This window comes from Aquarana catesbeiana, linkage group LG06 (assembly GCF_042186555.1).
Source record: "Aquarana catesbeiana isolate 2022-GZ linkage group LG06, ASM4218655v1, whole genome shotgun sequence".
NCBI lineage: Eukaryota > Metazoa > Chordata > Amphibia > Anura > Ranidae > Aquarana > Aquarana catesbeiana.
The window spans coordinates 133,568,753-133,585,890 of record NC_133329.1 but is presented as its reverse complement, the minus strand read 5'-3'; the positions used below and the strand labels follow the sequence as shown (position 1 = coordinate 133,585,890).

At 44.3% G+C, this 17,138-nt stretch overlaps 1 protein-coding gene across 3 annotated transcripts in view; it reads right to left on the bottom strand.

Annotated features, from left to right (window-relative positions):
• PRKAR1B (protein kinase cAMP-dependent type I regulatory subunit beta) overlaps nucleotides 1-17,138 on the bottom strand; it is a 358,697-nt gene that overhangs the window by 273,893 nt on the left and 67,666 nt on the right. For all 3 annotated transcript variants that reach the window (XM_073636848.1, XM_073636847.1, XM_073636849.1), the window contains one exon: nucleotides 14,747-14,838. In XM_073636848.1, the coding sequence (XP_073492949.1) occupies nucleotides 14,747-14,838 (92 nt within the window). The remainder of the gene's footprint in view (nucleotides 1-14,746; nucleotides 14,839-17,138) is intronic.

Here is a 17,138-nt window from a genome sequence, read left to right as displayed (position 1 = left end):
AGTTCTATTAATGGTAACCAAAGTATTCCTAAGTCTCATATGGCATGAAGTTATTACACCGCCGGGCCAGAGTGGTTTTCACATTATATTTCCCCCAGTCCATCATCTTCCATTTATTTTCACTTATTACTGCTTTAGTTAGTGTTTCCTCTTAACGATAATTTACCATCTGCCAGCCCTCTTTTAGACAGTATAGTAGTATGTTTACCCTAATGTACTCTCATCTCCATACCATGCCTGCCATACCTTGACAAATTTATTTTTACATCCTCTAGCTTGATATGTATATTTGTAAAAAGGCATCATATTATTTACCAACTTCTTCCAAAAGGCGACATTTGGGGCTTGAGAATCTTTCCATTTTAGTAGGATGGCCTTTTTTGCGTAAAAGAGTAGAATAGTAAGCAATGTTCTTAGTGCTCTGGTCTGTACCACCTCCTGTACCAAACGCAACAGACACACCTTGATGTTTGATGGAATAGGTATTGTGAGAAGGTCCGAAATGCATGAAAGGACCTCCCCCCAATATCTTTTTATTTGTGGACAGTCCCAGAAAATGTGGCTAGCATCAGCCGGGGAGAAAGTGCATCTCCAGCACTCATCCGATGCCTGCCCAAAAATCTTTCTTAATCTTGCCGGGGTATAGTAACTCCTGTGAAGGAATTTGAATTGAATCAACCTATCCCTGGCTGACACTAGATGTTTAAACGGTTGATCCCATACTTCCTCCCAGTCCTCTCCCTGGAGCTCAGGGACTTCCATTACCCATTTACTTCTGGTCTTTGCTACAGCTTTTGGCGTAGTTTTGAAAAATTCTTTATAAGATTTGGAGAGGGGTTTGTCCAGAGCCTCCTCCGATAACATTGACTCAAGAGTGGACGGAAAAGACTCTACTTTATGGACCTTGAATTGTGACTGATAAGCATGTCGAAGTTGTAAGTAACGGAATATATAGGCGTTTTCCAAATTGTGTCTTGCCTTTAACTGGGGAAATGTCAGAAGATCGCCGAGAGCTGTTATGTCACCTAGTGTCTTAATCCCTTTAATTGCCCATATCATGGGATCAGGTAAATTGTAAAAGTGCTGTAGCATAGGATTCATCCACAGCGGCGTTGTGGGTGAATGGCCCAGAAAGCTTGGGGATGCCAATTGAACCGCCATTTCCCAAGCTTTTATCGTGGCCTTCATGGTTGTAGTCAGTGGCAATTCAGACTTAAGCCCCCTAAATAGTGCCATACGCAGGCTTTCGTAGGACCCAAGGTGAGCCGCTTCCAACACCGTGGCTGCGTCCCCTTCATCCATGGTTAGCCATCTACGAGCAAAAACCATCTGCCCTGCCAGATAGTACTTGTGCCAATCTGGCAGAGCCAGACCCCCCTCGTCTCCTGGTTCTTGGAGTACCTTAATCCCAATCCTGGGGGGTTTTGGAGCCCATAAAAAGGAGCTCACTATACCGTCCAGTTGGCGAAAAAGGGATTTTGGGATCCACACTGGAGCATGTCTCAAAAAATATAAAATCACAGGCAGGACCTTCATTTTGAGTAGGCTGATCCTGCCTATCAAAGACAGTGGAAGTCTGGACCAGGCCTGTGTTTTTTGTTTGAGGAATGTTATCAGTGGGAGTATGTTAAGGGATATGTAATCATCTATTTTTGCTGTGATCTTTACCCCAAGATATTTTATAGTAGTTACCCATTGTAGTGGCAGATCCTGGTCAACCCCATTCCTTGCTCTATCATCTAAAGGAAGTATTGAAGACTTGTTCCAGTTCACTTGTAACCCGGAGAACCTGGCAAAATCGTCCAAGATTTCCAATACTACTGGTAATGAATTTTTCGGGTCTGATAGAAACAAGAGCATATCATCCGCGTAAAGTGCAACTGTTTCGTGGATAGTGCCCACTTTGATATCCTGTACCCTCCCGGACGCTCTCAAGGCAATGGCCAATGGTTCTATCACTAGGGCAAAAAGGAAGGGGGACAGAGGGCACCCCTGCCTTGTGCCTCTTCCTATCTCAAAAAACGGAGACACCTTCCCGCCTATGCGGATCGCCACCTTGGGGTTACTGTATAGCAGTGAGACCCATTTCCGAAATTGCGGTCCAAATCCCATGACCTCCAATACCTTACTCATAAAATGCCAATTTACCGAATCGAAGGCCTTTGCTATATCAAGGGATACTATTATTTTAGATTCAGAGTCTATGGGGGGGAGCTGTAAATGAGTAAACAGTCTTCTAAGATTTGTGTCTGTCGATTTTGCTGGCATGAAGCCAGTTTGATCTATATTAACTATAGTCTGTATAACCTGGGCCAATCTCGTTGCTAGGACTTTGGTTAAAATTTTTAAGTCAGTATTTAGTAAGGCGATAGGGCGATATGATGCGCATTCTGTCAAGTCTTTCCCAGGTTTTGGCAGGAGAATCATATACGCTTCCATCATAGAGTCAGGTAAAGAGGAGTGCTCTAGACAATGTTCTAATAACCAATTGAACCTATTGGCTAGTTGTTCAATGTTCGCCCTATAGAAGTCTGCGGGTATACCATCCGGTCCTGGTGCCTTATTGGGAGGGAATGCACACATTGCAGCCTCTATTTCTTTTATTGTTATTTTGGCCTCCAGTATGTTGGAGTCCTCCTCCGACAATTTGGGTATCGGTAGATTTCGCATTACATTGTCCAACTCCTCCCTGTCATATGGAGGAGTGGGAGAATACAGCGACGAAAAAAAATCCACAAACTCCTGCATAATAAGTACCGGATCACCGACCAATATCCCATTCTTATCTTTAATAACCGGGATGTGAGCCAACGGGGAGTGATCCGCCACCAGCATGGCCAGGAGTTTGCCATTTTTGTCTCCCTCTGCGAAAATTTTATGTGCCTTTTGAGTTTCCTCTATTTTTGTCTGTCCTTTAACCTGCAGTGACAGACGTCTTCTGACCTCTAGTAGGGATTCATACAATTCTTTCGATGGGGTTTCCGCATAAGCCCTGGCCCTTTCATTCTCTTCCTGTTGTATATTTTTATATTCCTCATTTTCATTTACCCTGGCTGTCTTAATAGCCGATATGGATTCCCCCCTGATTACCGCCTTAAAGGCGTCCCAAACCACTGGGGGCTCTGCCGTATCAACATTGGATTGCCAGTAGTTTTTTGTCACCCCCTCCAGCTGAGCCGCAACCTGTTCGTTTTGCAACCACCCGGGGGACAGGCGCCAGCACCCCCCTCCTCCCCCCCGCTTAACAGTCAGGGTGAGAAGGAGGGGGTTATGATCCGACAGGCCCCCAGCCAGGTATTCTATATTAGACACATACTGTAGCATGATGTTATTACCAAAAGCCAAGTCTATTCTCGCTGAGGAACCATGTGCTGTTGATATGTGGGAGAAACATCTATCTGCTGGATGTTTCCATCGCCACAACTCCTCCACTCCGACTGTGGAGGCCCAACTCTTTAGGTCCCCTGAGCTTACCCTGCCTGGGTTGGAGGAGTCCAAGGCCGCATCTAGCACCGCATTGAAATCCCCCAACACCACCATGGGCAGATGTGAAAATTGTGCCAGTCTTGTAACCATGTCATAGAGAATTTGAACCTGGAAAGGTGGAGGCACATATACCGCTATTAACAACATTTGACTGTTGAGAATGTCTATTATCACTGCTGCGTACCTGCCCCCCGGATCAGTAACTATATGTTGAATAGTACAAGAAATAGATCTGCTAATGAGAATTGACACCCCTCTCGCATACGTGGAGTATGTGGAGTGAACCGCTCTTTGGATCCACCTTTTGCGTAAGGCCAACACTTTATTACCTTCTAGGTGGGTTTCTTGTAGAACCACTATGTGAGGTCTGTGATGTTTCAAGTACTGAAAGACTGAGGCCCTCTTGAACTTGTTGTTGAGTCCCCTGACGTTCCAGGACACAATATTAATTTTGTCTGTCATATTTTCCTCTGAGCACAGGTCTAATCTTGGGGAACATCAGGGGACCCAAACTTCTCCCCCCAACGGTGCTTTCCTTACTCGTAAACATCAAGAGCTCTCCATACCATTTTGACAACTCATACCCTTGGGCTGTGACAGATAAACCTTCCCCCCCTGCTATTATACCAGAAAAAAGTCCCCATCTGAACTCAAAAACAGTTCTGGTATGTAGCTTCATCCCAAAAAAACAACAACAAAAAAACTTCTTGTGGAATCTGGTCGTTGCGATCGACAGTTCTGCAACTCTGTGTCTGATCTTCCTGTTTCCTCTTCGCTCCTTTTCACGATAAATTGGAGCATCCAAAAAAGCAAAATAAAAATAGATAACTTTAGCATACAAAAATTAAAGTACCTCAGCATAGGGTGGGGACAGAGCCTTCCTTCCCTACAGAAATGTTGAGATCTTCCTTGGAATCGTCCTCCTTCAGTGAATAATGGCGATTAACATAGGCTGTTTTCCCAGATTTTCTCCGTCACACCAGCATTCGGTCCTTGTTCACCTTGTGATGTTTGTCCCATAGGTCTTTTATCAAGCTGGATCTTGGCTCACCGTTAAGAGTCTCCAGGATAAAAAAAGGATATCTTTGGGATCTGTCATCATATATGCCGGGATGTTTGCAAATCATCTTGCTCTGTATTTCCCATTTTGCTGGATAGTTAGGGTGATAACTCGTGCCACAAAACAACGCACAACAGGTGCAACTTGCATTTCAGGTAAGATTGAATTCAGTTCCTTGCAAGGTTAGGAGAGTTCCTTGTCTAGCCAATCACTGGCCTCTTGGATCCTGAGCTTGCTCGGGTATAACATGCTGTATTGGATCTCTTTGTCTCTCAATCTCTTGCGTATGTCATTGAAAGATCTGCGTTGTTGCTGAGTGGTCGCCGAAAAATCCGGAAAGAACATTACTCTTGCATTTTCATATTTCAGCTCTGGAACTTGTCTGGACTTGGCTAGAATCATATCCCGGTCTCTATAGTTCAGAAACCGGACCAACAGGGGTCTAGGGTATGCTCCCGGCGGTCTGCGTCCTGTTGGTACTCTATGTGCTCTCTCAACCACATATGTGGGGGGTAAATCTCTCAAAGACAGGAGTTGTTTGAAAAAACTTTCAGCAAATAAAACAGGCTTGTCCCCTTCTGCCCCTTCAGGTAGGCCCACCACTCTAATATTATTCCTCCTCTGCCGGTCTTCCGCATCTATGGCTCTACGCTGCAAGGAGAGCACCATATCCTTCAGTTCAGTCATGTTTGCCCCCTGAGAGTGTGTGACATCTTCCACATCAGAGACCCTCGTTTCCACCTCAGTGAGCCGCCCTCTGATCTTGTCTAAATCATGCCTTATTAAGGTACATTCAGAGGATAGGTGGTCTATCCTTCCCATAAGTTCCGACTTACTGGTGTTTATGGCTTCTAGGATCGGCCGGATTATGGCATCTGTGTCCACAGCCCCCTGAGACTCCTCCGTTTGGTCCTCATTGAGTTCCATCTCTGCAGCTTCTCTTTCCGACGCCATCTTTCCTGAAGTCAGCGTGGCGCGCTTTGCCGAGGTCCGTGCTGGCAAGATGGCGGGGGCGGGGTCTTTCGTTCCTTCCTTCATAGAGCGGGTATGGCGCTGATCGTATTCGGCTTTCTGCTGCTTCTTTACGGACGAGGAAGGCATCGTTTTGCTCCTGCCTGCTTCCCCCACCCGATAAACAGGTTGAATTAGCTAAATGAATGCTCCAAGTACACGGATTTTCTCAGGATAAGCGGAGCCTCTGAGAAACGCTTGTTGCCTTGATCACATCCGGCCACGCCCCCCTTTCAGGCGTGTTTTTAGCGCAAAAACGTCTGTAAAAGGCCTCAGTGTGAAAGGGGTCTAAAGTTTGGTTTATTTTGTTCAAACTTTCTGTTTTTTTCTGTGCTGTCCATCCCTTTTCTCTTTTTTTCAGCATTTCTGCATTTTCGCACCATCTCCAGTTGCATGTCTGCACTCTCTAACAGCTATTCGTAGCATTTACAGTCAGTGAATATTATGTGTGGCCATTTTGTCAATGTTAGAGGCTGCACTTCAAGCAAGCAAGTTACCCACTACTTCAGGCTCCTATATCAAGTAAGTTAATCACCACTGTTCTAAAGCGTTAGAAAAAGATTTAAACCTGTGTCTTTGTTGTGATCTTTAAAGTAGTATTAAAGGAGAAGAGGGCAAAAGCTCTTTTGGTCCTACTGTTCCTATGGGTCTGCATTCCTGTGACCTGTGTTCAGTCGTCAATGGGTTAAAGACCGCTGTCTTTATACTCACCTGCGCTGTGCAGTGGTTTTGCACAAAGCAGCCCAGATCCTCCTCTTCTCGGGTCCCTTGCCGGCTCTCCTGGCCCCTCCCTCCTGCCCCCACAGCAAGTAGCTTGCTATGAGGCCACCTGAGCTGAGCCGCTGCTCTGCGTGTCCGTTCGTTCAGGCACGGACCCGCGGCTTGGCGCCACCCCCTCTCTCTCCTTATTAGCTCACTGACTTTGATTGACAGCAGCGGGAGCCAATGGCGCCCACTGGGTGTCTCAGCCAATCAGGAGAGAGAGTCCCGGACAGTCGAGTCTCTCGTGCAACATTGCTGGATCGAGATGGATCTCAGGTAAGTATTAGGGGGCTGAGGGAGGCTGCTGCACACAGAAGGTTTTTTATCTTAATACATAGAATGCATTAAGATAAAAAAAACCTTCTGACTTTACCACCCCTTTAAGGGGTTGCAAACCTTTGTGGCTTTTTACCAGTGCAGCAGCTCCCCAGTGCCCCTGTTTTACTTACCTGAACCCTCTTTTTCTCGTGCCGGGGACGAGCACACCAGCTCTAGCCGGTGTCTTGTGTCCTGTTTGGCTAGATTGATAGCAGCGCAGCCATTGGCTCCTGCTGCTGTCAATCAAATCAAATGATGCGGGTGCCGAGTCCGGCATCCGTGTTTATGGATGCAAATGCTGGACTCGGGAGCGTGCCCGCAAGGTAACCCCCTCAGGGAAGTGCTTCTCTGAGGGGGTTATCTGATGTGGGGAGGAGCCGCGAGAGCCACCGAGGGACCCCAGAAGAACAAGTTCGGGCCACTCTGTGCAAAACGAGCTGCACAGTGGAGGTAAGTATGATATGTTTGTTATTTTAAACAAAAAAAAAACGAACCCTTACAATCACTTTAACCACCCTGGTGGTATGATTATGCCATATTTTTGCGTCTCAAAGCGGTACAATTATTTTGCATAGAAATTTGGCTTTTTTTATTGTAGGCCTGTAATTCTTAGCAATAACACACCTAAATCTGTCCACCAAGAGTCTAGTAGATATCCCGGGTATGATAACGTTTGAAACACAAAATCAAAAATTATAATATAATAAATAAATATAAATAATTATAAAAAATAACAATATAATAATAATAAAATTAATTTCCCCAAGATTCACTATCGCTCAATTCTGCAAGTGTCCGAATTTACTATCACTGTTTTCTAGCTGGTCTAAAACCTTTTTTGACATAAAGGGACACTTTTTGGTTGCTACGGACAATCTCCAGTTTCCAGGCAGACAGAACAGTATATATAATATAAAAGTGCATGCAGGGCATTGGACAAATCACTGGGGACAAAAGGGATGTGAAATAATTTCATACAGTAATGTAATCTGTAAGATTACAGTGTACTGTATGTATTATGATTTTTAAATTTTTTGAAAAATCAATGCTTGCAGGGGACAGAGCCTGACACACAGAGCATCGGGCGGAGGACAGAGCCCACGGACACAGCGGGGGGACATCGCAGGATCCTGGGGACAAGGTAAGTATACAGCACCAGGATCCTGCAATGCAATCCTAAGTGTGGCTCGGGGTTCAGCTAATGGTACTGAAATTTAACCCCGAGCCACACTTGGGAAAACCGCCAGGGAGGTTAAGGGTCAGATGTATGGACCGGTGTTCTGCCGAGAAAGTTCCCCTTGGCGGATAATGACCCCCTGTAGTGCGCAGGCGCAGCGCTTGTGCAGTAGGAACAACAAGGGAGCCGCCGAAAAGAGCAGAAGCTGAACACCCGAGTCAGCTGTACAAGGCGCCTGTGTGCCAAGACTATAGTAAAAAAAAAACACTTTGTAACAGGCCCCTCGCGGGCTCTCTACACTCGCCACGCTTCGGGCACGGCCTCGCTGTACTTGCCATTTTAATATTCTAACTCTATGTCCACTTGGATGGTGGGGCTTTAACGTGGACTTAGGTTAGAATGTAGTGCGCAGGCGCCGTATACAGCTGACGATCAGCTGTTCCTCTACGGCAATTTTTGGCGGCTCCGTAGTCGTTTGTACTGAGCAAGCGCAGCGCATGCACAGTACAGGGGGGTCCTTATCCGCCGGGGGAACTTTCTCGGCAAGACATCGTCAGCTGGCTCAGCCTCTCAGCGAGCCACTGAGAGCCTAAGCCAGCAACTCCCGCCCCCTGCACTGCCTGGTGCTCCAGTGAGCGCTGGAGGAGCTGTGCAGAGAGACGGTGACTGACAGTCACCAGCTTTCTGCTCACTGAAGACCGAGAAGCGAGCGTTCAGTGGTCTTTGATTGCTCAGTTCTCAGTCTTAGAGGCAGCAGGGGATAGATGCAGCATCGAACCAAAGATCATCTGCCTAGGTGAGTGTGAATGTTTATTTTTTTAATTTCCACACTTCTCTTTTAGACCCAAAAGCAAACATTATATTGCAGCTTACCAATTCTTTTTTATTTTTGTTTCAATAAATGTTTATTCAACATATTGAATAATGCACAGATAATAATCAACAAACATGATTTCACAGTGATACGTATACAGCTATAGAACATAGTGTGCATACAGTCTTTTCCCAAAGAATAATAAACTCTTTATAACCCATCCTTGTGCACACAGAGCACGGGAAGTAATCAGCTTCCAAGATTTGTAGCAAAATCAACAGGTATATATGTACATTTAAAGCAGATATAATAAAACACTTTCAATAGTATATTTAGCAAATAAGAGAAGCTTATTGTTAGAGATTGCATACATTTTAAGGATATGTAAAAATCTAGTGTCCATAATTTGGTGCAGTTAAAGCAGAACTATAGTCAGTTTTACTAAGAATAAAGAAAATAAGATCATCCCTAATTTACTTTTTGCATGTTGTGTACCCCAAACATCTAAACACCAGTGCCATCTTTGAATAGTTGCTTCTCTCCTCTTTCAGACCTACCTGCATGATTTTCCCATGCATAAACGCCTGCCCCACTATCTTGAGTGACTGGGTTGCCACACTAACATAGTCTTATGGCAGTCAGTAAAAATCCTATTGACTGAAGGTAAAGTTCTAAAAGCCCCTCTTAGAAGGGCACAATGGTAGCAAGTTTTAAAGGCTAAGTCTACCTTTTAGAAAAAAATAATAAATGCACACATACTTTGCAGGAAAAAAAAATGCATTTATTATTTGTTTGCATTGTACCTGCAATCAGTGGATGAGTGTCAGGCTCCTGCAGACTCTTCCTCCTGCTACAGACTCCAGATCCTTTAGTTGGATAGCTGGAGGAAGTGGCAATGGAATACAAGCATAGTGATCATTGCACTTGTATTCCATTGGAAACTTCAAGTTTGTCTGCTGTAGTGGCAGACGGGATTTGTAGTTCATTCACTCACAGATCTCTGTGAAAGGGTTTGGGGGTCCCATTTGCACCATGTTACATGTACACTAAATACGGGTGTACCGTGGTACCAAAGGTGAAGTTAGCCTTTAAGTTGCTAATCCACTAAACAAGACACTCTTTCATGAGTGCAGAGCTACAAATCTTGCAAGATCTGGCAGTCAGGGGGTGACATTTAAGAGATGCTTTGGGTGTCAAAACGTAGCTGAGCACGTTTAGACACATGGGCGGATATTACTGTGAAACAGGTAGAGCCCCCATTCACACCGGAGAGACTTGTCAAGCCATTTTACAGGTCAAATCGCATAAAAAGATGCACCCTATTGTCGGCAATGGCACTGTTCAAATCGGTGCAATTTGAAAAAGTAGCTCCTGCACTACTTTTTGTGATTTCTGGTGAGACTTGCATAGACATCTGTGCATGAAGCCACACAGATGTTTTCCAAGTTGCACCCGAAGTCGCACGGACATGCGGCTTTAAAATTGCACGATTTCACATGATTTAAAAACCGCAATTAATGTGAACGAGGGCTTAGAGATTTTAGACCTGCCTGTTCTGGAAACAAATTTCAAGTTACAGAAAATAAAACTATTACTTTCAAGTAGTGTACCTAACATTTTAAATGTAAACAATATTTATTAAGCTGAACTCCTAGCTATGAACTTTATCTACTTGGACCAATGTAAGTAAGTATATCTCATACCTGAGGCTCCACTGGGGAAGCTGACAATCATTATAGTATTCAGAGCCACTACAGTGATAACTGCTGTCTTCCAGGTCCTGTGCGGAGCAGCTACCCTTCTGCACACTGATCCCAGGGGGTCACTTGCTCAGCATTCCCGCCAGTTACAGAGTGCTTTGTATTTTTTATTTTTTTTTTATAAATGCAAGGTGTTCTCTGATTGGGCAAGGTGGAGAGGAATCATTCAATTAGAAAATGCCTTGCATTCACTGAAGAAAATATAAAGCGTTCCGAGAATTGCAGCAGTGCCAAGTGAGTGAGCCCCTGTGGTCATTGTGCAGAGGGGAAGCTGCTTGGCACTGGAATCAGAAGCTAGCGGCTACCACTGTAGTAACGCCAACTACTACAGTGATCGTCAGCTTTTACAATGGACCCCCATGCTTGAGATATACTTAATTACATTGGTCCAAGCTGGAACAATGTAAGTTTGCAATAAAGATCATTTGTGAAACTCCGTTTAAATAACTTGCACACACCATACATTTTCCAGCATACAAAAAAACAAACATCCCAGGGGCTACTGATTTGCACTGAACTGTTGTATTTGTTATCACTCTTTTCTCGTTCCATATACTACCTAACTGGCAATATTGGTATAAAGCCACAATTATCCAACTTATAATTTTAGTACACCTGAACTGGTAAAATAGAATTGTGGCATTTTTCAAAAAGGCAAGTGTGAGTTTCTGCTATCTGCCACTTTGAAATCTCCTGGACTATCAAAGCACAGCTGCTGGGGTACTTCATCTGACAAAAAACTGCTGGGGTACTTCAGAGGCAAAACAATGTAACTGTAATTGTAAGCAGTTTGTACATCTCCCAACAACAGCACTAGTGAAAGGTGCCCAGGCTGTTACAAAGTTAAAGTAGAACTATAGGCAAAACGTTGTTTTTTTTTTTGGAAAGAGTAAGGGGGGGTGGTTATAACCGCTGTCAAGTTTTTCCTTGCGATCTGTGTCCTATTGGGAAGATTTACCCTCACTTCCTGTCCCATGGCCAAAACAGGAAGTTAGGGCAAATGAAGGAAATTCCTTGGGGCCCACTAGGTTACCAGAATAGTGTCCCTATTGAAGATTTCCCCTCTATTACTTTTCTGGGGACAACCCAAAATTTGTGATTTTCTTTTACTTTCACTTTCAATGATAATGGTAAATATGACAAATTGACAGAACAAGGACACTCATAGGAGTGCAGACAAATGGGCTGCGCACCCCAGAAGATGCAAAAGAAAATACGAAAGAACCCCCTAATGGGGCTTTAATGCAGCCAATGAACTCAGAGTGAGTAAGTAGTCAAAAATTGTTTATTAGTACAAAAAATTGTATAAAACAGGTGGGTTCTGACCTACGGCCAGGACATGAACTGGAGTACAATGTAAAGTAAAAAACAGCAACAGCGGACAGTGCCCGTAATCAGGAACAGTGTACAATACAATGTATTTTAGACAACAAGATCATGAGTATTAAAATTCTGATGCATTTCGACCCTAACTGGGTTTTCTTCAGAGGATGGTTGTCAGCTGTAGGGATGTAAACATATATCAAACATAGCACAAAAACACCACCAACAATAGCCTTGTGTATATGTCACACGGCATATCTTCATAAATTGCATAGTTACCAGTCACAAAGTTCCCGATAGCTCAGAGTATTCGTGATGAAAAAAGTATGGTCCCTCCTGTGCCCTTTACCTCCCCAATGACAGGCCAGCTCCCCAGAGAGCGGGTGATAGGCCAACATGCCTTGCAAGGGATCACGCAAAAATTACCCCCCAGAGGGGGAACCTGAGGGTGAGGAGCACACACTGCACCCAAAACGGTGATGCTGGAATCAAATTAAAAGTAAGGAATCATTAGTTCCTCAAATCATACAGAAAAATAATTTACCCTAGCTTGGGACAGTTTTACTCGTACTGGGACAGGGAACAGGGTGGGAAAAAAAGGGGGGGGGGGGAGAGGGGGGGGGGAGGGGAGGAGAGAGTGTGGAAGGGAGGGATGGGGAGAAAAGAGGGGGGGGAGGGAAGTAACGGGGGAGAGGATAAAGACAGGGGGAAGATTGGGGGGAGGAAGAAAGGGGAGGGGAGGGGGAGGAGAAAAAAAAAGGGGGGGAAGGAAGGGAGGGGAGGGGGAAGAGGGGAGGGGAAAAGAGGGGGGGAGAGGGAGGGGGGAGTGGGGAAGGAAGGGGGAAGGCAAAAGGTGGGGGGGGAAGAAAAGGGAGGGTTTGGGGAAGGGGAACAAACAAGAGGTAAATAGCAGTGAGGGTTGGAGTGTGAAGGAATGGCGGGGAATAGTGGGAAATTGTGGCATGGACTAAAGTGGACGAGTACCCTACTACCCATTAAGGACCATGAAGGTGTAGGAAATGGTACTTGCCGTACACCAGTAAAGGGAACCTTTTTTTTTCTCCTCCCCCTCCCCTCCCCCAATCTTCCCCCTGTCTTTATCTTCCCCCCGTTACTTCCCTTCCCCCCCTTTTCTCCCCATCCCTCCCTTCCACACTCTCTCCTCCCCTTTTCCCCTCCCCCCTCTCTTTTTCCTCCTTTTTTCCCACCCTGTTCCCTGTATACCCATGGACCCTCATATATCCCAGTACGAGTAAAACTGTCCCAAGCTAGGGTAAATTATTCTTCTGTATGATTTGAGGAACTAATGATTCCTTACTTTTAATTTGATTCCAGCATCACCGTTTTGGGTGCAGTGTGTGCTCCTCACCCTCAGGTTCCCCCTCTGGGGGGTAATTTATGCGTGATCCCTTGCAAGGCATGTTGGCCTATCACCCGCTCTCTGGGGAGCTGGCCTGTCATTGGGTAGGTAAAGGACACAGGAGGGACCATACTTTTTTCATCACGAACACTCTGAGCTATCGGGAACTTTGTGACTGGTAACTATGCAATTTATGAAGATATGCCGTGTGACATATACACAAGTCTATTGTTGGTGGTGTTTTTGTGCTATGTTTGATATATGTTTACATCCCTACAGCTGACAACCATCCTCTGAAGAAGATCCAGTTAGGGTCGAAACGCGTCAGTATTTTAATACTCATGATCTTGTCTAAAATACATTGTATTGTACACTGTTCCTGATTACGGGCACTGTCCGTTGTTGCTGTTTTTTACTTTACATTGTACTCCAGTTCATGTCCTGGTCGTAGGTCAGAACCCACCTGTTTTATACAATTTTTTGTACTAATAAACTATTTTTGACTACTTACTCACTCTGAATTCATTGGCTGCATTAAAGCCCCGTTAGGGGGTTCTTTCGTATTTTCTTTTGGTAAACATGACAAATAGGGTGAATGTCCCTATCGGGGGCACACACAGCAAAAAAAACCTGATAGGTATTCAAATCCCTCTCTACTATGTCCAAAACAAAAAAATATATAGTTTGCCTTTAGTTATACTTTAAAGAATAATACTCAGTCATCTGAAGGATTCTGATGGATTCTACAAAATAAACAATCAAGAAATTCAGCCCCACAAAAGAGACACCTTTGTTATGAAGAAAAGGTGATATGGACAGAAATCGCTGTTGTCAAATCTCACCATTAAAGAGGAAGTAAACCTACCTGTATACTTTGTACCTATAGGTAAGCCTAGAATAAGGCTTACCTATATAGGTACTGTAAATATCTCCTAAACATACATCGTTTAGGAGATATTTACTGTATACTGCGCCGGTTATGTTCTCGGTGCATGCGCTCTAAAGGAACGGCCGCCTGTGCCGTTTCTTCAGAAGCCTGTGCCGTGACCGGCGGTTCCCGCGCACATGCTCGGGAGTGACATCACCTGGCTTCGGCCAGTCACACAGCTGGAGTCTGTGGCCCCGGAAGGAAAACCGGCGAAGATGGATGCGGCCTCCAGCGAGGACGACGCTGACTTCATTTGCAGGTAAGTGTCACATAGCGTGCTAGTATGCGGTGCATACTAGCACATTATGCCTTTACTTTGCAGGGAAGAAAAAAAAATCTGAGTTTACTTCATCTTTAAAGTCTTCAATAGGTGCAATGAAGTTGATTTAATAGACCGTTCACTTTGCAAGGGAAGTTGCACTTTGCAAGGAAATTTTCCTCAGAGAATTAGTAAATGCGGTGGAATTTCCCTTTACAACGGATACCGAATCACATGCAAGGAAAATGTAAAAAAAAATAAAATAAAAAACTGCATTTTTGCTTGCACATGACTGGATAATGGAAGCCAACAAAGTTTCACCTCGTTCACTAAGCTCAGGGGAAAATTCCCTTTCAAAGTGCAACTTCCATTGCAAAGTGAACAGTCTATTTGCCTTTAGTAAATCAACCCCAAAGGATTTACACCATCAGCACCTAGTTGTGGGTGAAGGTGGACTTTGGGAACATGCAAAGAACAAGCCCTCGTACCTTCTCTCATTGTCATCAAGGTGTGCGAAGAGCACATTTTTGGAGATGGCTTTTGCCAGGGCAGTCATCGTCTTGTAGTCCTTTGGAATAACCTGCAGAGAAACAAAAGAGGATTTTATTATTTTCATGCCCCTGGCACAGAATGCTGAGTGATTCTAAAAAGAATGCAAAATGCATCCAAAAGTTCAGGACCTCTCATTTCACACAGGGCTAGGATGGATATCCAGGAGATTAAAAAAAATTCTTTTTCACCAGCACACTCTTTACCTCTCATAAGAAAACCATTATTTTACTGTTTCTGACTACACATGAATATTACCGTTCTGAACAGTATAATTAAACTGAGTATCACTATATCTTTTTGGCATCTATTGCCTAGGAAACTGAACACTCTCTTCTAATTTCAGTTATTAATCATTTTCATGAAAAGTTCTTGACTGCCAGTTTGATTGTGGATGTAACATGTCTGCACCTGGAACATTTAAAGGTAAGCTCCAGTCAAACATGACAATCTGCTATAGACAAAGAAGGTACAGCTTCTCTACATAGTGCTTCTCTTTATTCTGTGTACAATGCCACACTACTCAGCAAATCCTTTTGGTAGTTGTTAAAGGAGAAGTATGGGTTTGCCTTTTTTTCCCTAATCATACTTACCTAGGTGGATGCTGCATCTGTCCCCCACGTCTCTGCACTGAGAACCGAGCCACCGAACACCACCGATGGCTCGGTTCTCTCTGCTCCCCAAGCAGAGAGATGCTGACTGTCAATCATCAGCTCTCCTGCTCTGCTCCTCCATGCTCAATGGAGTGCTGAGCTGTGGAGGGGCAGGGAGCGGATGTCTCAGCGGCTCGCTGAGAGGCTGAGACTGCCATCAGTCCAGGCACCTCGCGGATCCAGACTTCCAAAGTCGGGATGACGCGGTGCCTGGACTGAACTTGGTGACACCAGCAGAGCGCGGACTTCGGTCCGCTCTCTGCTGAAAATTTGTACTCTGGTGACCCTTAGGCGAAGCCCAGCCAAACGAGCCCAGGCTGGACTTTTACTTTAACCAGGTCTAATGAAACTGCTAATAAATTGGTGGTCCTATATTTGACATTTAAAACGTAGAAATGGCATGTTTCCTACTGAAAACCTTACTAATTATAAGGATGATGGGAAATTGCATTTCATATATCCTTTTTATTATTGGCTCACAATCTCTAATAATGAATTCTAAACTTGGTTAAGGGGTCATACAAGAAATATAAGGATGGTCACTTTAGCTGATTTCATATTAAAAGAATATTAAAAGAATGTCAAGAATATGCTATCTTCTATAGAAAGTAATGTTGTTAATGATTGGTTAAATTCTACCAACTTGACATGTATATACTACAGCTAGAACTTGGAATATTCAGTCTCACCTCAGAGCTGCTATGATGCATGCATCTGCTTCTGATTACCAGTGCCACGCCGCACAAGCAGGTGGGACTTCAGACGAAAAAGCATCTTTGGTTAAGTATTCTTGTGATATTTTCTAATATTATTACATTTGTTATCTGTATCTGTCATTACTAAATTAAATGTTATATGTATTTGTGTGATCTCTCTTTGCACATATTGAATACAACCCCAAAAACTTAAACTATCACATATACGTGATAAAATAGAAGCATTCACCTCCATCTCCCTAGTGAGTCTGTGCTCTTACCAAGCTTGTGGTGGGGTGATGGGATGGATGGGTAGTCAGTAAAAAATGTTGTCTATCCCTTGAAAGGGGCAATGCAAACCCTACCAATGAGATTTTGCACCAGGCACTAGAAACTGGATCACATTCTGGTGCAAGATCTGCCAATCATTTGGCTTACACATAGGGCACAAGACCCAAACAGCAACTATTGTAGTGTGCCGAAATCAAGGACAGGGTGGAAGCTCAAGCAGTCTCTATTGTAACAGTTTCAGTTAGGGTGGCTGTGCCTGGTAAACTATGTCATGGAAGAGAATATCTGATGTTCTAAAGAGATATACATCATTCTGGAAAATAATTCTACATATTATAAAAAACTTGAATTCTAAATGGTGGGACACAGCTGCTGTGTCCCAATATCACATCTGTGTGGGTGCAGGTGTGTGTCCCTGAACTCACCCTGTGTGCATTAGGGGACACGCACCCAAACCTACATAGACACAATATTGAGACACAGCCGCTGTGTCCCAATAGTCTTCAAAGCGACTGCATGCATGGGAATGAACACAACATCTGTGCATCCCCTTGTGGGTAAACACCGTCCTGCATAGGCATGTGGTACTGTACACCATGAGGGAGTTTTACTAAAACTGGAGCACTCGAAATCTGGTGCAGCTGTGCATGGTAGCCAATTAGCTTCTAACTTCAGCTTGTTCAATTAAGCTT